Source organism: Opisthorchis viverrini (genome assembly GCF_000715545.1).
Source record: "Opisthorchis viverrini unplaced genomic scaffold opera_v5_290, whole genome shotgun sequence".
Taxonomy (NCBI): domain Eukaryota; kingdom Metazoa; phylum Platyhelminthes; class Trematoda; order Opisthorchiida; family Opisthorchiidae; genus Opisthorchis; species Opisthorchis viverrini.
The window spans coordinates 449,769-470,653 of NW_008751944.1; the positions used below are offsets into that span (position 1 = coordinate 449,769).

General features: G+C 44.2%; 1 protein-coding gene across 1 annotated transcript in view; it reads left to right on the forward strand.

Annotated features, from left to right (window-relative positions):
* T265_14886 (hypothetical protein) overlaps positions 1–20,885 on the forward strand; it is a gene marked incomplete at both ends in the record, with an annotated part of 60,282 nt that overhangs the window by 35,924 nt on the left and 3,473 nt on the right. The window contains 7 exons of the mRNA XM_009175673.1: positions 180–285; positions 2,496–2,700; positions 2,832–2,912; positions 4,300–4,393; positions 9,719–9,872; positions 14,631–14,733; positions 15,726–15,830. Coding sequence (XP_009173937.1) covers positions 180–285; positions 2,496–2,700; positions 2,832–2,912; positions 4,300–4,393; positions 9,719–9,872; positions 14,631–14,733; positions 15,726–15,830 — 848 coding nt within the window. The remainder of the gene's footprint in view (positions 1–179; positions 286–2,495; positions 2,701–2,831; positions 2,913–4,299; positions 4,394–9,718; positions 9,873–14,630; positions 14,734–15,725; positions 15,831–20,885) is intronic.

Here is a 20,885-nt window from a genome sequence, read left to right on the forward strand (position 1 = left end):
ACTTTGGTCTACATCAGACTCACGACATCCGTTCTGTCGACGTGATGTTCAATCATTATGAGTGGCTCTCCTTCAGGCAAGTACTAACTGCGGAAAAGTAGTCCAGAGTTTATGCTTTGTTTTCGCTTTTTTTCATTCATCGGAATTTATGCTCTGTTTTCGCTTTTTTTCGTTCATAGGGTGCGTGGCATAAACGCCAAGTGTACACACAACATGACATCAAAGAAATTGTTGAATTCGCAAGGCTACGTGGCATACGTGTTATACCGGAATTCGACATTCCAGGTACTGTTGATTACCCGCCACTTTAATTTTTAATTCCGCATGATTCCCCAATATACTGCAGTTAGACCGTTTGGTCTGATGGGAAATCCAGCGGACAAATGTGGAGTTCTAAACACATGGTAGTGTTTTCTGTCGGTGCAATTGTATATTCTTTTGAGACGATGTTTTCCGTTCACTTACATCCATGTTTTTAAACACAAGAAGTGACAGTTTAGCACACAAACCGAGTAACAAAGTTGAATGAATCTTTGACGTTAAACGTGAAAACATATGGATTGTCTGTGTTGGTGTGTTTGCTCTACTTATTGACGATGTGAACGTATTGTATGTGCATCCGCGAGCGATGCGTCAGTTTGATAGTTGAATGGTGCTGTGAGCATGTCTGTATATGTCTGCTGGTTAGGGTTGTCTCTGTTCACTAGTCTGATCTCCGCCTCCACTTGAGTGTTTCGATTGAACCGTGACCTGAGTCATCAAGATTTTAACCAGGTCACTATCACATGAACTTCGGTCGAGACTTCGTCGTGTAAGTAAAACCCGGAAGCACTGTACAGCTGTTTTATCCTTGTCAAAAATTACCAGTGGTACACATTTCGTGAATCCACAGGGTGTTTGAACAAATAACCGCTCGGCCAGAAGACGTTGGTCAGCAGTATGATGAGTCCGCACTTGGACAGGATGTAGTACCTTCCAGCCTTCAGTCACGAAATTCACGTCACGTTGTGAGCTGTTCGTCAATTCTTCGACTGACGACATATCACATGGACTGCTCACACGACCTGTGAATGATTCCTCTTTCCGAGCTTCTTGTGTCACATGAATTCTCTGAAGTCGTAGTTCTTTGCTCCTATTCTTTGCGCATATTTGTTACACACTCGTAATTCTGAATGGCAAATTTTCTCCAGCACATTAAAAAAACATTGACTGGCTGGATCATGTCTGCCTCGAGTTACACGGAACAGCTAGACACCGAATGTGTGCACGAAATAAGTTGATTTTATGTGAAGACTCCATTCCGACGAGTGAGCAGAATGTTTTGCACAGCAATATTTCATTGCATGGTTCTGTCTCGCAGACGTGCATTGCATTGACAATCCTCAGATCATTTACTCCCTTCAACAATACATAATGCGATAGTTTAACACTGTTTTCAACCAGTATGCAACCGACCCTGTGAGTAAACTAAACATATCACAACTTAGTTCTTCTGTCGATTTTGATGGGCACTCAATCCTGTTGACAGCATGAATGTCGGATCGCCCCTTGCGATCCGAGTGAATTGTGTGAATTGGGCGGGTCTAATGTCTTACCTGACACAGCCGTGTTCGTTCGTTTGTGCTTCTCTCTGGTTTTCAATTGATTTTCATTCATATGTACCTTGAGTGAGTCTTAATGTGACTAACATTCACAATCGTTTGTTTCCTTTTATGAACATTTTATGCTGTTTCCGTTCACAACCAACAGTATTTCGTGTACGCACGCTGCTATTACTACCAATGATTTCTATGCAGTGTTTGCATTGAATGGTGCAGTGCATTGGTGATTACTGGTCCGTTCCCCTACTAATTTGCTTTGCAAGGGTTTTTCGTTTCGACAGGGCGTGGCAGAATGCAAGCTCGAATCTATCCATTGTTCGCTCCAACTATGGCCAACTCGGATAACGCAGCGCGCGAAACCTTAATCGGACCGTTCGGTTTTACTGGGTTCCTCAGCCAAATAAGAGCTTTTGACTTAGCGCATCACTCAGGGCGGCTGTTTACTGAATTTGTAATTAGTCCCGACCCTCTACTGAGAAAAATTGACACCCGGAGTATAAAGCAGCGTGACGAAATGGTGCGCGAAACATTATGAGAGCTATCCCAATCTAAGTGCAAGAATCCGCATATTTCGGAGTCCTACATCATTTACTCCGAAAATCAAGGATTTCTATTTGTATACATATCAAACTATTTGGAGCCTCTGTCCACGGGTTTCATTAAGATTACTGTTCTCAGTCTTTCCATCCGCGTGATCTGGAATTGAGATTTTGGCGTCGAAGACTATTCCGTTTTTCATGGCTTCCTATTGTGTTATTGATAGATATCTTTCGTTCGCACTAATCTCGCACACATGCACACCCACGCTTTCCATAGATTTATACCATTACAGTCCTACCCCATCGTATCACCATTGATAACTTAATACTGATTAAAATGCTTTATTCCCCGCAGGTCATACCCGCAGTCTGGTCTACTCCAAACCGGAACTGCTAGCCCAATGTCAAGGTTACGAGGATAACACTGTCTACTTTGGACCGCTCAACCCATTTTTCAATGAAACATACCAATTTATTGAGAATTTTCTCATCGAGATGTTCAGTCTCTTTCCTGACGAATACATTCATCTAGGCGGAGACGAAGTACAACCTGTCTGCTGGTGCGTTCTGTTATCATGAATGTCACTGGCGATTGCATTAATCTTTACTAGCTTTTGTGTCGCCGATTTTTCGGACGAAATTTGTTCATGTTACACTGGCTTCTTTCACCATATATTTCTTTTTTCTTCAGGGATTCCGATCCTGAAATGATTAAAACACAAGCCAAACTAAATTTACAGAGTGCTTTGTCACTCGATTACTTCTGGAAACGGTGAGTTGTCACTGTAACTCTAACGGAGCCCATCCGTATATTTCTCCTGATTGTTCTGTCAAACCCTAAGTGAAATAAGTGAAGTTGAGATATCTCAACTATTTAGGGAGCGAATTTACTGATCGGAAGGTCCATGGTTCGAACCCGACCTCTGCCTCTCGACTTCCCCTGTCTAGACTTGGGCAACCTGGTAGTATCCTAGCCCTCAAGCTTCCTTTTGATGGCATGGCAGCTGGGCACCGAAGGATGTTACAGCTGAATGATTATCTTATCTTGAGTGAAGCTAATCTAGTCTAATCGACCGAGATTTACTGGACAGCTTTTTCATCCTTATTGAGAATCATCAGTAGTGCTCACCTCACGTAACTCCAGGGAATCTCAAACCCGTAACTTTCGGTAAGTAGTTTGAACACTTAACCGCTCAGTAGGTGATCATCACTGTGATTAACTCTCACTTACGCAGGACCAATGCCATACGTCTTTCAATCACGGGATCCAAACTGTGGGGTCATGAATGCTGTTTCCTCAGTTTCGCTCTTCGAATGAACTGTTTTCTTCAGTAATAAAAATAATAATCGTTCAGCCGTAACACCATTTCGGTAGTGTCAATAGATTTTGGAATTTTCAGTGCGGACTTGTTGTCAATCTGCGCTGAAGGAAATTAATGGCTCTACATCCTGTCTAAGTGCGAGCCAGTCAGTGTAGATTAGCTGCTAGTGACTTAGCGGCCGCTTGTTAGAACTAATAGTCGGAAGGTCACTGGTTTGAGATTCCCTATGAGATGCGCAGTACTAATGATTCCCAGTAAGACGGAACAAATTTTGCTGTGGATTATGTATGTGATAGTTCTTACTCCTGATTACGTCGTGGCGCCATATGCACTCATTGCCCGTTTTTTCGGGAGATGAACTCTACATTTGTACGAAACCGAACGGTATCTCTGCTGGGGCAACACTGCGATGTACGATGCCATTTTAGTAACACCTGATGGCGGCCGTGCAGGACGTTTTGCTCAAGAGAGTTGGAGAGGCGTTAAGACTATATGCAACTGATCAACCACCATCGCAGTTTGTTGCTTGTATTTAGTAAAATCTCCTTTTCACAACTCCTCATTGAATTCCAGAAAGCTCTGGCCAGATGGTCCGCCAACCTCGACAGCTCCTGTCAGGACTCGGGCAACCTGGCGGTTTATAAACCCTCGTATTTTCTCCGAATAGCGCGGCATCTGGGCACCGGAAGAGTTTTAGAGCTGGACAATTACTTATTATTATTACTATCCGTATGCGCCTCAGGACGAAAGTTCCTCTAGATAGTCTTTGGCTTTGAGTGCCCACTTGGTTCTACCACCTATTTTTTGTTTGTAGCCAAAGTTTTTTCTGCTCTACAGTGTACAGAATATCGTAACTGAACTTGGAAACCGAGAACCGGCTAACCGTCGAAAAATTGTGGTTTGGCAGGAAGTGGCTGCGCAAGTGCTCGAGGTAAGTTTGTTTTCGTTTCTTCTATTATAGCCGTATTATATGAAGCGCTGTCGCTGTTGATACTGCTTTTGTTAAGTGTCACGTCAGGTTGGACACGTTCGTAACTTACACAAAAAGTCATCAGAGTGATCGTCTCGGTCCTAGGCTCCTTCCGATTGAATCCTGAAAGATGACCTGGGGGTATAGCACGCTTGTCAGTCGCGATTTTCGGTGTAATCTGCTTTGGTTTTTTGCTGACCTGCCGGTGAATATTCAGAATACGTTGGTTGGTTAATCAGCGGTCGTCCAGGAGGACGGGATAACAGCGAAGGCGTGGGTTTGGAATTTTACGGGATCTACGGTAACACAACTTCAGAGTGTCCCAAAATTCTCTTTGACAATGCGACCAATGGGAAACGTATTGCGTGACTTCACGTCGAGTGAAGTCATTGTCGTCTTCATAGCAGGGCAACTAGGTGTACTGTGATAGCGCGAGATGCAGACTCGGTATTAACTGGTTTACTTATTTTGACTGCTGAAGAAGAACACCATACAAGCCCGGCGAATAGATCATCGGCCATCTGAACAATCACCAACACGCTTGAAGTTTCTCCCCTTGCTGAGGTTCACGTTAACATCACACACTCTCATTTGACGATGGACAGTGCACTTTACGTGATGGTATCCTGTGAACATAATCAAATCTTGTACGAATCTCGACATGGATGTACCAACACTCTAAAGTGTACCAGTGTAACGGCGGTACTACTGATGGGGAAGGCATGCGAGTAGTATGTTTTCTTGTAAATTCGCTTGAAAAGGAGATCTATTGCGGATTTGTGGACTCGGTTTGTAGCATTTGCTTTGACTTGAGTAACACTCAATAAACGTTCAGGAAGAGGCGTTCAAGAGAAGGTGGATGTCCGGTTTTTGTAATTAAGATGCATATGAGAATTTGCTCTTCTGTCCAATAGTCTGTAACCGGTCTAGTTGGCATTTTCTAGTGGATAACTCCGCAGCGAAGGCCATATTCCTTTCACCAGTATTCACCCACAAGTTAAGATCACACGTATTGTTCACTTCGATTGTGGTTTCCGAAGTCCCGCTGCATATGTGATTATGAACTCAATCTTGTTTTATATGGTCGCCAGAATTTACCACGTGCTGTGCTTGTGTGATAACGAGGGGCACCATCAGGGCCCATTGTGTTTTTGGCTGTAACCGGGTTTCATACCTTTCGTCACTTGGGTAAACTGCAAGTAGCATTTGAGTTCATACCGTTAGGCGTCACCACGCCATAGCCTGCACCTAACCGTGTGCTGCTGACAGAGCAGTAAGCAGTACGATTTAGCCGATTGAATATAACGCCCACGTGGTACCAGTGATGCATGTGCGTTTACAAGGCCGTCAGATGCGCAACGTTGGAAATAGAGCTTCTTACATGAATTGAAGTTTTAGCAATGTCTGTGACCGCTTCCAATTCATTTTTTGGCTTACAAAGGACAACATTTTCTGTTGACGACCGGAGGCTACAGTATTCTGCTCAAGTGGTGTTTGATGGAGACCGACCATCTTGGTCTGCCACGTGTTGGTTTTCTTCCCTTCGATCACCTACGCCTCTCCTTATTGACAGACATTTAAGTGGCTGTTGTTCTCGATTTTAATCACCTAAGACTTCACATCCTCTTTTGGGTAGTTTCTGTTTATAATGATTAGCAATCGGAAAATATGTTGTCAGCGCAATTGTCCAACTTATGCATCAAAGTACACGGAAACCACACTATCCGTCAAGTTTTTCATGGAGAATTTAATCCAACTGGATGTGCGCCAAAAGTGGATGCCCACGTAGATAACTCGACAAGTCGGTCACAGCGTCGTCCGGCCACCCTTGAGCTGGAGACCCGTTATACATCTTGCTGATGCGTAAAATATTACTACCCACTTGGGAGTGTTCTGGGCTACAAAACCGTTGAAGCGGACCACCACAGGCAAGAGATTTAAGTGGATTTAGTGGAGTTCCCCGTCAAAACCGGTTTCGTGTGGAGTGAGAGTACTTGCCGAAATCTGTCTAATTTGTGTTCAAGTAGAACATGAGGTTGAGAGGGACTCGTGGACGACGTCCCCAAGATGGGCGAAACCAGTTGCGGGCTGTCGAAAAGGTTTCAATAACCTAATGAGTAGTGTTTTACGTTTGGCCAGTGAATATTGCCTTACTTTTGGTCATTGAATACTATTTGTTGGCTAATTGAAACCATATAGTTTACAGTTCATTTTCGACCACACATTTATGTTAATGGGATACTTAAAGCGAACTGTCTATAGCGTAAACATGTGCAACCACAATATCACACCTATGTTTACTGGAAACCTGCAGTTGTCTTACTAAAGCAGCAAGAATCATCGGGTTACCAATAGCACCTATGATGAGTAATGCACAGCATCCCATTCGAAGTATCGCACAATATCATGTGTACTTCGATAGGAGGTTCTGTTGCACAGTGATACTTTAAGCCCTGTTAACTGCGAGCTATCCTTCCACTTGTTGTATTTTGCCTTTGTTTATGTGAAGATGCCGGACATCGTTTTCTCCATTTCTTGCCATTTAATTGCTTCTAAATATCTCGAGGATGTGAAGCTACCGGTGACTCGTGGCTTCAAGCCGAGGACTTGTAATCCCAACCCTATTGATGTTGCTGATAAGATCAAGGAGCAGATAGATAGATATTTGCCATTGTGATTCTGTCGTTAGTTTGCCTTTTTCTCATTCACATTCCAAACCGAACCAACGTCATCCAGGAATGCTCGTGTGTCATTCCAGTCGTTGAATGAATCGAACTTTCAGGGAGGAACGTGGATGTGATGTTCACAGAAGTTTATCTAACAGCCGAAAGTCCGAAAAGCATTAATTGGGCCTCACTGAGCTAGTATGTGGCTGATTCGCTGATGAACGCTAACCTGTGCATCAGGTACTAGTTTTTCACAGGTGCATACCCTGGACCGAGACAAAATGCTTCTTTGATATTTATAAATGTTGTTGATTGGTGCCGCTATGAATGCTGCTGTTTTGATGGTATCGTGTACCATTAAGAATTCTTGGGATTGAGACAGCTCAGGGTTAGACTGCGAGCTTACTAATCGAATGGTCCCGACAGCTGCGTCTTGGCTGTTCATGTCTCCGCTTGGGCAACCTGGCAGTATATCAACCCTCGTGCTTCGTTCGGATGACACGGTAGCCAGGCACCTAAAAGGCTGTTGAAGCTGAGCTTTAAGAATTCTCGACAAACTTTCCAAATATCTCGGTAATCCAACTGAAGCGATATCTCGAAGCAGCTTTCTTCGTATAATTAAGGTTGGTAGGCCACCGGTCGTTTATCGGGGGAAATACATCAGAAAATTATCTAAAATGATTTGTAAACGCATCGGTATGGGATTACACCGTCCGAACCTTTTTGCGGCAAACTTTATTAGATACGAACGCACAAAAACTGGCAGGAAAGACACTCAACTCGCAGTAAACACTGCCCCCTTGTGAACACTAACCCAAAAAATAACGCTCTTTTTGGCACTCCACATGCCTGGATGAATTCCTGCACTCGGCCTCCGATTCTTGTTCCCCTCTTTGGACTCCATTATCTTATCCTCTTACCTCAGAACATATATTAGTGTTGTAGTTTAAAAAGGTTTTATCATGTCAGGACCACTGTGAGCCGACCCAAGTCTCACATCAGACTGTTGCATTGAAATTTCGGTTCGTTATAAATAGTCTCGATTTTCCTTCCACCTATTGGCATTCAGTTTCTGTGGTGCCACTAGTATGCTGTTGATATGTTTCGTTTTTCGCATGCCAAGAGTGCGATTACAAAGCCTAAAAAATCAATGATATGATGCAGAATAAGCGATTACACGTGACAGCGGACGCCGTAAATAGCATCACTGAAGTCGGTGGCACGAACATATCGTGTACGGTAGATATCGTCGCTAGAAATTACGCTTGTATCTGACCCGGTCAGTGGTACTGTGTATCCACCACAGTGAACATGGGAACACTATCTAAATCCGATATCAATGAACCCAATAATGAGTAATAATGAATTCAATCCAATCCATCCAATCCAATAATACGGATGGAAGCGAATCTTTCAAGTAGCTATCGGCGGTTGGGTTGGTGGCGGATGTTGACGTAATTCAGTAAATGCAAAGTCCGGAGTTCAAATGTCGAAGTGGTCAAGGATTTTACTGCTGATGAGCTCTAATAAGATCGAAATTCGAGTCCAGTGCTTCCTCCCTTTGGTGTGAACTCACCAGGATAATTGCGTCAAAAAAGGAGGAGGATTTTTCAAACGAGAATTATGTGAACGCGACTTCCACAAATTTCGCAACCAGGGTGATTGCGACGGTTTGTGTCGGCAGCCTTCAGTTACCTCCTTCGCCGCCCCCGTAGACATGGCGGATTTGAATGAGAGACGCACCTAGAAGCATGCTCACTTAGTTCGCTATGTTGACTGGTAGGGCTTTTATGGTTCGTTGCCAATCATGGACTGACCGCCCCTTCTCGATTCCAGCCAATACAAGACTGGGCGAAGAGGGTTATATGAGGCAAACGGTCCTCTGGCTTACGAAGTATATGGTCTAACCAGCGCAACCTGTGTAGTGTGACCCGAAAACCATCTGGCCTACTTCAACATCACGTGCTTTGTTCGTCAGCAGTTCAAGAACTGTAGGAGGCCTGTAATGCCCGGTGAGAAGTCTAACTGCTTTAAGAGCCATTTTTCAAGAAATCCTGGGTGGATCCCATATTTACCTGCTTTATTTTCAGGCGACCACTGCCCGAGGCAGAATTCGTCGGCTCCGCCTAGTATGGGACGATAGAAATGGCCTAATGCTGTTCTCTGATCAACTTGCCCATTATGTTCCGCCTTCTAACGACTGTGTTTTGGGGGAAATTAACCCCTAAGCCGATGACACTCTACTGAGCAATGTGTGGCTTCACCGAACACATTTTACTTTTCTGAACACTTCACCAAATTCGATTCCCTATTCCACTTTGATAATGATGATTCTATTTCTCTATTTGATCCAGTATTTATTATAAATAGTGGCAGTGTTTCTCTTCCATAACTCGCATGGTCGTGTATATTACTTGAGTGAGGTGGGCACCACACGGTTACCATAAAACATGGACTCGATTGTACGACCAACTCCTTTGTCTTTTCGAAGTCCTGCTAGCGCCCGACCACCGTGTAACTTAGTCATTACATGCCTCGCCTCTTCGGTTCCCCATCATTTGCATTGGAATGCTTCATTGTCTTGACTGTTCAACTTCCTAATTCCAATTCTCATTAACAGCTCAAAAACTCCGTCGTATCCCAAGTGTGGAAACCGGACATCCCTGGGGAATTTGCGCTGTCCGAAAATTTGCTGTTTTCTTCCTGTTGGTATCTGGACAATTTGCACTTTATACGAGATTGGGTGCCTTACTATCTGTGTGACCCCCTCAGACGTGAGTCGTTTGTAATCTATGTAGCCCATTGCCTATCAGTTAATTTCTTGATTCCGATGTAGCGCGCGGCAATTCTCCTGTTAGCTAGATCAACTAGTTGTACAAACTTTCTTCATCCCAATGTTTTGGAATGCCACTAAGGCCACGTGATACATCCGTCAACACACAGTGAATCTTTGCAAACGAAATTGTTTTGTATAGTATTGTGTTTCCACAGGTCTAATGTTCATTTATCTGAAGTGTGTAGTGCAGGGGCAGTCACAACTGGTCTGAACACCTAAGAAGGTAACAATCACGCACGATCGAAATTTTACCCGTTTTATTTACCTAAATTTTGTGGAACTTGTTCAACAGTCCTCTGCCACACGGCTCAAACTGAACGCATGACTTGGTCCACGCGTTGCACTGCGTACTTCAGGTGACAGCAACTACAGATTTCAGGTCTGTTTCAGCTCCGCGTTTGCCAGCTGGGTGTTTGCTGGAACGGACTTTCAAGGACCTAGCCTATTCGTTATTACATTCCCCCCCTGTAAAGAAAGTTTCTGGCAGAAAGTGTCACTTTTAATTGGCCCCTTGAGACTCCCATTAAATTTTAACATCATGGGGGGCGAGACGGCGCGAATTTACTGACCGGAAGGTCCGTGGTTCAAACCCGAACTCTGTCTCTCGACTTCCCCTGTCTAGGCTTGGGCAACCTGGCATTATCCCAGCCCTCGTGCAACCTTCTGGTGGCATGGCAGCTAGGCACCGAAAGGCCGCTACAGGTAAACGGGTTATTTAACATCCTGGATAGATAGCTGCTCAGCTCAAACTACAATTCACTCTCTGTGACATCTTACTGTTGAAATGTGCCTCACTAGCAACCAAATCATTGGTTTTCCTGCTTGTCCAACGTGAGACTCGGCATGCATATTTTTCACAAGGTGCCCATCGTCACTTGGTTAGTAGCTTTCAGATAACTGACCAAACGTGTCCTTTGTAGTTCCAAAGTTTGGTTTGTTCATATTCACTCGTATTTGAGTTAGGGGAGTGAGCGAGCTAGTACCAAGCTCCATGGTGAGCTTCACTCGGCATCCAATTCTTTCTGACCTTTTCTACAATTGTCGGCCTCCTATGATTCTGCGGTGCTTGTGGGAATTAAGCCTTCCCAACTCATATACTCATTTGATAAAGTATCAAGGGTCCGCTTGTGCCAGCACGTGCTTCCTTTAACATTGCACTCGTAAACAACAAATCAACTTAGATGGAGAATAACTTCTTTTGACATTCACTAGAGCAATATCTAGGCTGTACGTGTGTTCAAAAATGCTCAAACCTGTGACCTCGTTAACTCCAGGTTACCCTATCCAAGTATTCCAAATCAGCTTGCAACTTTGTTCATGCACATATTTTATCTTTTGTATTGTCCAATGACGTTGGTTCCCTGTCAGGTAGTGTATGCATTCATGTGACAGATGGGCTTTTGTTTTTATTGAATATACGAGTGTACTTTGTATCAGAAATTTCATACTTGAGTTCAAGTGTAGTAAACAACTTGATGGTGTTGTTGTGGACAGCCTCTTGAGTCTAACGTTGGCATGCGTGACCGATGATCTGTTTGCCGAGGTTGATAATCGCATTTCAAACTTTTCATCACCAAGTAGACTGACGTCATCAGTGCGTTGTTAGGATCTGTAGTGGGGCGTAGCGAAGGGTCAACCGTTGGGCAGGTATCTTTAAGGGGATGGCTGTACGAATGACTGCAGATGATAGTCCAAAACGTTACTTTCTTTGTAAAAATAGTTTCTGGTAACATTTTCGTCATTATTAATGTGGTGCGTTTGGAGTCACTTTTATGCACCCTTTATTTCACCCACCATGACCTCTGCGTCATAGAAGAGTGTAAATTGAATGGCTGCTTGTATCTTTCAATGTACTTGCTTGTAAATGTACCGATGTACTTATATAACTTTGTATCAATAGGATGAACCGGTTGACATTATCACCATCATCATCGACAGCGTGACATCAGTGGCTGCTTGTACAATGTACTTGCTTGTAAATGTACCGATGTACTTATATAACTTTGTATCAATAGGATGAACCGGTTGACATTATCACCATACCATCCGACAGCGTGACATCAGTGTTCAACACCGATGCTTCACTGCCGTACAACCATGGTTTATTTGAAAGCCTTATTGTAAAGAGAAGAGTAAAGGTGGACGGGGAAGGGACTTAGTGCTAGCTCACCACAATCATTCCGAGGTGCCTATACCTCCAGACACTCACTCAGGCGATCTGGGTAGAAACTGACAACAAGAACGCCACTGACATCGGTTGGCAGCCATATCTTGTAGTGTCTCTAACCAGGCACAGTGAGGATCACGCGGTCCCCATCCTGGAGGGCGATAAGCACCGGCAGCACCCAAGTGTTTCGTTATCTCCTTCATACTCCTTTCTCAAGTCAAGGGTTGGCCACCTCTCTGTTCACGCCAATCTGAATTGGGCATGGGAAAATGCACTCTATTCGGCAAACGCTGGTTCAGCATACGCAACAAATGCCGCAACCATCGCAGCTTTTGGTGCTGGACACATTCTTCAGTGGAAGTAACCGTCGCACAACCGAAAACGCGCTTTCTAACTGCTTCGTTACGGATTCGCCGACACCAATCCACACGGTCTATGGTTCTGAGACGACGATTGTTGAACATCTGAAGACGTCTCGGTTCCGCCGCTCGAATAGGCCAAGTCTCACAGCCATACAACAAAGCAGCCCGGTGGACAGTTCAATGGTTACAGTTCCTCCGTTACACTCCCGTAGTCTATAAGCCCGCATCGTCAACGAGGTTAGCACTTTTTGAGGAAAATCCTGCTGATGAATGGTTATCCAAAGTGCTTCATCAACGTCCACAGTAGAGTCGGAATACAAACAACCTCGGCTCCTTTCATTGATGAGAAAGATATTTGTGACTTCACATCAAACCTATTCACGTGCATCGGTCAGCGTGTAATATGCCATGTCAGGGGTATCATAGAAACACGGGCCTAGCTACCTTGACAAGACTGTTGGCTGTAGTCCGAGTATTTCAGTAATAATCTCACTCATTTTGAAAGATAATCCAGTCATTAGGAATCGTATGAATGTTCTTTCTGATCTGGGGTTGTCCAAAGACTCAGAAAGTGGTCGTTGGTCTGTTTACTGTGCTGGACAAACTGAGATGTTTACTGTTTACTGTTTCCATCACCAATCGAGGTGACATAATCAGTGCGTTATTGGGGAGCGTAGTTGTGCGTAGCGGTTTGCGAGTGGTCATGCATAATTTCCTTCGAGATTGTCCAACGTACAATTTGTTGCAGTCATTGCAGTTGATTTGGTGTATTACATTGTTACTCTTGGTACTGCCTCAGTTGCCCTTCGGTCTACAGATCAATTTCCTTAGGGTGACCCTCTTAGGAAATTGATCTCTAGACCGAAGAGCAACCGAGGCAAAATCAAGAGGAACAATGTGATATACCAAATCAACTTCAACGACTGCAACAAATTCTACTTTGGACAAACTGGGATGAAATTATGCAGACGAATAAAGGAACACAACGCGGCTATCACGAGACATGACCCCTTGTCCTTGATATGTATACACGAGGACCGAGGAGGCCACAAATTCAATCTGGAAAACGCAAGCATTTTGGCTTACGGATACACGCGACACGGAAGAGAATACAAAGCAGCCCGGTGGACAGTTCAATGGTTACAGTTCCTCCGTTACACTCCCGTAGTCTATAAGCCCGCATCGTCAACGAGGTTAGCACTTTTTGAGGAAAATCCTGCTGATGAATGGTTATCCAAAGTGCTTCATCAACGTCCACAGTAGAGTCGGAATACAAACAACCTCGGCTCCTTTCATTGATGAGAAAGATATTTGTGACTTCACATCAAACCTATTCACGTGCATCGGTCAGCGTGTAATATGCCATGTCAGGGGTATCATAGAAACACGGGCCTAGCTACCTTGACAAGACTGTTGGCTGTAGTCCGAGTATTTCAGTAATAATCTCACTCATTTTGAAAGATAATCCAGTCATTAGGAATCGTATGAATGTTCTTTCTGATCTGGGGTTGTCCAAAGACTCAGAAAGTGGTCGTTGGTCTGTTTACTGTGCTGGACAAACTGAGATGTTTACTGTTTACTGTTTCCATCACCAATCGAGGTGACATAATCAGTGCGTTATTGGGGAGCGTAGTTGTGCGTAGCGGTTTGCGGTGATGTCACCTCGATTGGTGATGAAACGTTTGTAATCAAATTGCCCAGGTCAGCGAACAAGCCAACGACCATCTACCCTATCTGAACTACGAACATTTTCCTCCATAGAAAACTCAGTTTTTTAGAGAGACAATATGTGTCATTTTCAGCCTTCATGCACTTTGTTTCATCTCTGTAATATGTAGCCTTTGTTAAAACCATCGACACGAATGATGGCAACAGAGGTGGTTTCTTCGGATGCACAGTCTACAAAAAACCTAAGAGTGTACCGGTTGCCACTGTTTCGAAAAATACATTTGTTTCCTTTATCATTTATGGGATTCTTTAGTTTGCAAACTCTGAGCAAAGGCTATAGATCGCTCTGGATTCCACTTTTCCGGCCGCACAACTAGGTCTAGGGTATGAGGCTGGTTTTAGCTGACCGCCTTCTAGCACTGGATTATTTCAGTATACGCAAATGTTTGATCCTCGCATTTTAAATTGTGCCGTTTCCCTTGTGTACTTCTCTGTCCAGAGCTTGATCTTCAGTCCACTTCGGGACCAACAACCCTGCTCGGTGGCGAGGCTTGCATGTGGGGTGAATACCAAGCCGATGACACTATTTTGCAGAAAATTTGGTAGGTTGTCTCGAAATGTCTGTTGTATACGTAGTCTTTTCCCCAATCTCTACCAACTTCATAGGCCTCACTCATAATAGCTATGTGAGTTCTGCGTTTCCTTCGGCTGGAAAGCTCTGGGCAGATGTCTTGTCCTTATTAGGAACGATTAGCACTGCTCATCGCATCGCATCCCGAATATTTCAAGTTTGGACAGTACGTGGGATTCGTTGAAACACGTATGCAGTGCTTCTGAGCTTTGCAGCATAGATGAACTAGTTTTGTTGTGCATCCTGAGGTTTGTAGACAAATCCTGGTCATCTTCCCTTACTTACATGCTACTGTTGTCTCATAGTCGCTCAAACAGCTGATCAGCTTACGGTGAAAGCTCACAGTTCACGAAATTTTCGCATTCTTGTGTATGGCATCAATCTGTACGGCGTGTGGTTATTCATTTCCGGCTGTACTGGAAACACTACTAAATACTGATGACAAATGTTATCAAATAAATGAATAATAAGTAAACAATAGATAAATATGAAATTGGAGTGCTTCGCAAGGCACCAAGGGTGTTTTGGAAACCACGCTGTAGCGCTGGACACTTCTTTCAATCTTCTAGAACGGAGAAGCATGTATACATTACATGTGGTAGGGTTATCCCAAAGCATTTCAAAACTCTCAAGTGGTAATTATCTTTCTGTTTCCTAAGGCATCTACTTCCACCGGTACTGTGGCAGGACTTGTGTTGTTGCAGTACAATGGCGGATAACAATAGCCAATATTAGGCCACTGCATCTAGTCCCGTTGATGGCTTACTACAGTATTGCGTATCTAATACGCTTAGTAACCTTCATTCACTGTCTGCTTGGCACCATGTCGATCGGCGATTAGTTCACTGCTCAAGCTCTTTCGAATAGCCAATCATTACTCAGAACCACTAATGCAATATCCAACTTGACTTTGTCATCCCATAATATATAAACCGCTAGCGACTTGTCTTACTTCAATTTCAGGCCTGTGACTAGCGGGATCGCCGAACGGCTGTGGAGCCCACACTGGGTGAACAATATTACAACTGTGGGACCACGCATTGAGGAACAGCGATGTCGGATGATCAGGTTATTGTTGTGTCGGTTTTTCAGTTCTCCGATTTGTCCAAAACTCGCTCTTGAGTTTAACAAATTTTTCCATAGACTCTGGAGGTTGTGGAAGTGACTTTTGGTAGTTCAAGCTATGTAGGTGGCTTTTAATCCGTTCGGCGATCTGGACAGTTAGTCACTAATCGATTGGCGGTGCATCGGGTTGTAGACTTAGAGACGTGCTGTGGTTCATCTTGCTTTCAGTATCCATTGAGTACAACCTGAGCTACTGAGCCGTACACGATACTTCATCATGTCACACTTGAACATGAGACTGCAAATAAAATAAGATGTCTCACTCCCTTATATTTAGGGCGAGGAGTCATGTTTTGTAAACATTTCCTTCACTCGCCTCGATTTATTTGCATATCTGGTGTTGGTTACATCTCCATCCGTGTTCTTCTAGGATTGCCGGGTTATTTGAGGCCTTTCCAAGTGTACACCCATCATCCAAATAAGTACTCGGCACTTTCTTCGGGTACCCGTTCCAGTGTTTTCACAATAATGGAGTGTTAGTGCAGAAACGATTAATAAACCTTCCCGGATAACATGCTCGACCAATGGCGCTTTGTCGGCGGAGCGCAAGGGATGTGCTTGCGCCGTTTTGCTAGCAATTCCTTCAGCCTCAAATATAGTGCGAGATTTCATCGGTTTAGGTTGGTGTGATTGCTTTCTGTAAGGGATTTGGAAACATTCAGCGGGTGTGTTTACATGGTTGTGTGTATGGATCACGTGGTGATCTATTTCACCGCTTGTTGCATCTATGTTCAAGTGGAACATAAGTTTGACGGAGACTCGGGGACTGCGCCTACCTGATGAGCCCCAAGAAGGGTGAAACCGGTTGTGGGCTGTCGAAGAGTCTTCGGTAACCTTGTGGGTTTTTTCCTTTATGAAGGAATATGTTCCTTTATTATCCGACCATTTCTTCGTCCGTCCAGCGCTCTGTTCAGTGGAGCGTCTTGGAGAGAAATATACCAACTTGTTTTAAGCTTGGTCAGGTACTCGATTCCTAACTAACCATGAGGCTTAGTGACAAGAAATGTTACACTTATGGCTTTGAATTCTTCGACATTTTGCTCGGTTGTCTCGCATTTGAATAGGGATATGTTGCACTGCAGTTGGCGAATTGGTTGAAGATTTAAAATCGATCCAGAGAATGAGCTAAAACTGTTATTTTGGCTTCTCTTCAACGAGTCCTACCCACATCATGTCTGCGATCGCAAACCTCAATGGCCTGCTTATCCTTAAATCTTACTTTTTCTGAGCTTTGCAACATAGTTCAACCAAGCTATATGAGACCTGTGAGGAGTCATTCCTGTTGGATGGGTTCTCATAAACACCTATCGAACGGCTAAAGAGACTTGCTAGAACAAACACTGTTAGCGCTAGTGTACTTCAACTTCAGAACCACATTAGTCCATGGACAGAAAATCTTCAAAGCTCTTCGGCACCTACGGCTGCGCAGAACTGGTTGAACTTCACTTTTCTGAGCTTGTGCACGGACCCTGCCAGATGCACCTTCGCCTTTAATCTCCGGTGGCATCTTCTTCACTTGGTAATGACTGACTTTCAATGAGATCAGAGTGTCCTGGACTGTGGACATTGCTTATCAGCAAGTGAATGCCTGCTTGACAAGAGAGAGAGCATCGATTGGATTCTGTCCGGTCTACTGCGGAGCATCGGCCCCACGGGTGTGTTTTCAGGAAGTGGTTGATCTCACTTTGATATGTTCGTTATTTTTGAAGGAAGACGTTTCAACAAGAAATTAAACATGTATTCTTCATTCTTTCATCAGATCTTTCGCGCACCAACAAAACTAAATTGTTTTGGCGGAATAAAAAAACCGCTTTCGTGCCCACACAGTGCACATCGTTAAACGCGCCAGACTAACTGTATTACAGATCGTATGGTCCAGAAAAAGGTTAGGATTCGACCTTGGTACCTCTTACATGTGAAAGTTCGCCTTATTTTCTGAGTTTTCTCGAGTCAAACACGTACGTCACATTTACTTCGTCAATGGTGCGTCGTTCATCGTGGGTGTGCGTATGAAACTGGGATTTAAGCATACGTTTGACCCTTTACCTTCTCCGAACACTCCGCCAGAGTTTTGCCGCAACGTTGCTACGCCAAACAACTTTTAGCCTTGACAAATAATGAATGCCACCAGAAGCGATCAATGTTGTGCTGTCAACGACATTACCAGCTCATCAACTCATAGGCCTAACGGGGATCATGAACCGCCGCGCGTTTTGCCGTAATATCTTCAAAAATAACCCCAACCTAGATGAACCAGTCCTCGTACTTTTGGATCCTATTGGTGTCTGGTTAGGACAAGTATATCCTGTCAGTGCACAGGAATGATTTCAGGGTATCCCATGATAGATTCTCTTAATCTCGAGCATTTTTGCAGAATGATTCTGGGTGAAAACTGGCCGGTTCGGCACAAAAGGAATCATACAGGCTTGTTCAACGAGATAAACACAGCGTGCTGGTATACCGGGATCGATTAACCCCTTCGGTCCATCAAACGACATACTGCACTGAGTGTACCAGAAGTCTGTTGGATAGTTATTCGTAAAATCGCTTACTGATGATGTTTTTTCATGATGGTACAACGTGCAACTTGAGGCATATTGCTTGCCAGTGGAATCAGTTTCACTACTGTCACAGCTGCCATGACATGATGGCATGCCAGTCTGTTTTATGTGGGTCATGTGATGTTGGTCACTGTGTGTTCTGTTTAGGCGTTGACCGAAACAACGTCGTTGTTCAAATTTGGGATACGGTACCATTCAAGGACGGAGCTGTTGTTTAGAACCAAATTTTAAATGACCTGAAAATAGGAAATCCACTTGTTAAATTACGGCATGCCAAGGTATATCCATCAAATGGTTCAGTTGATCATTTTTTATCCAAGTCTGTCCGTTTTCACGTCGTCCTACCCGCTTCTGGGCATTTAATCGGAAATGGTGGCTTCAGAACGGTTTGGATGCTTCACTCCCTGGCATATTGTGTGCGTAAATCGGACTTCTTGACGCGCCCTGCCACGTATCAATATTCACTTTTCGTGAGGGCCATATTTTATGATGCCACGGTGAGGAAGCGAATGGTGGTCCGAGTAGGACGATCAGCTGATACATGCGTTTCAACATGGCCTTTCGTTTGATTTTCGTTGCCGGGCATGACGAAATACCAAATTCAATGAATCCATGTAACGAGCCGGACCACCGTAGGGAGGTTCATTCTGCCTGTTTATGTCAGTAAACGGTTTTCACATATGTTTGCCTTTTGGGCGAGTAGTGTAGACGTCCTTCCTTAGTTCGTGAGATTTCTCAGGAGCACCGAAATTCTGTTCCCACGCTCCACAAAGCGATTGAATGAACATAACTTATTACGACGTTGCTCAAATTAAAAAGTGAAATTAGGTGTGATGACGGAGAGATGCACAGCAAACCGGTTTGGAATTTCCAATCAAAGTGCATGATCGTTTTGGTACCGGACCGAAATTGGACAGTGTAATTCGACAAGTCTCCAATGGGAAAACCACATGAAGTATCGAGCCATCCTGAAATTCCATCTCTATGTGCAACCCACTTTCGTATGAATGTGGATAATAGGCACCGCTAACGATGAGTTTTTGAGGAACTCGTTAGCTTGCACAGTACTCAATCAGCCGGCTTTGGTGCGACTGTTGTGTTCAATCTGCCAACACTACTGTGCTTGATGTAAGTAGTTAGGAATTGATGCAAAAACCCTGGGTCACCGACCATCCAAACAAGCCATACTCAGCCTGAGAAAACGAATTTTCGGCAACTGGATAGCTTTTCTTATGAAGCATATCACCCTAGCACTTACCTCTGCGATTGTCTGGTCTCCAGTGTGGATTTGCGTTTCAGCAGTGGCTGGAGCGCTGAGTAGTTAAACAGCCTGATGGGACGAAACGCCAGATTTTCTGCTGCTGATGACCTTGTGGGTTCAATGTGGACACGCAGAAATAAGTTTTGCTGAGGAACTCATGAAGATTTTTAGAGATCTATCTGCCGGCATAAGCATTATGACGTTGCGATGAGCAATAGCATGGTATCAGACACTTAGCTACCGATATCACCCGTCAGCACTTCCCCGCACAATATCGTACAGACATATTCACTACGGGGGTGTTCAGGACGAGGTGTTTTGTCTGTCGCAGGTAAACAGGTGGCACATGTGCGATTGAGGGTGTAGTTTCACCTTTAAAGAATTGCACCAGGCTTACCTCGCAACTGTTACAGCATAGGAGCACTGGTATCCCATAAGTTCGACTATATCCGTTAAGGTGCGTACACAGGCTGAGCGGTTTCACAAGGTTCATCCTAATTTCTTATGGTTGGAACTCACATATTGGATTATTGAGAATACTAAATTCGAAACATCGCATTCACTTTGCAACTTTCGATATGCACACCCTCCGTCAAGTTGGTTGTGCGCGAGACGTTTCTTGTCGTCGCTTTGCTTTCCCTTTCAGCTGTAACACACTTCCGGTGCCTAGCTGCCATACTACCCGAAGGAAGTACGAGGGCCGGGATGCTGCCAGGTTGCCAAAGCGTAGACAGGAGATGTCGAGAGGCAGAGGTCGACTGGCATAGCAGCTAGCCACCGAAAGTGTGCTACGGCTAAACGATGATGTGTGTGTTGCTTTCCCTTTGTGCTCGTGCGTGGTATTCCTCCGAAAACTATGTAATACCCACACTTTAGTCACGGACAGCAAACCGCTTTGGACAAACTGAGGTAATTCAATGTTCATTTCTCGAGTATTCGGTCATCCTGATGCAATAACTCGCGGCATCTACTGCGAGAAAGTTGTGTTCACCTCTACAGCTAAAAGTGTTTTATCATACTGAATTCCAGTAAACAGTCGCCTTTGCGTAATACGGATTTCGGTTTAGTTAAGACCAATATTGGTCAAAGCAGTTGCTGATCTGTCGTCTCAACACATCACCGACACATTTCAGTTCTAAAACTGAGAAAGACAGATTTTATGGAGATATCTCAAGG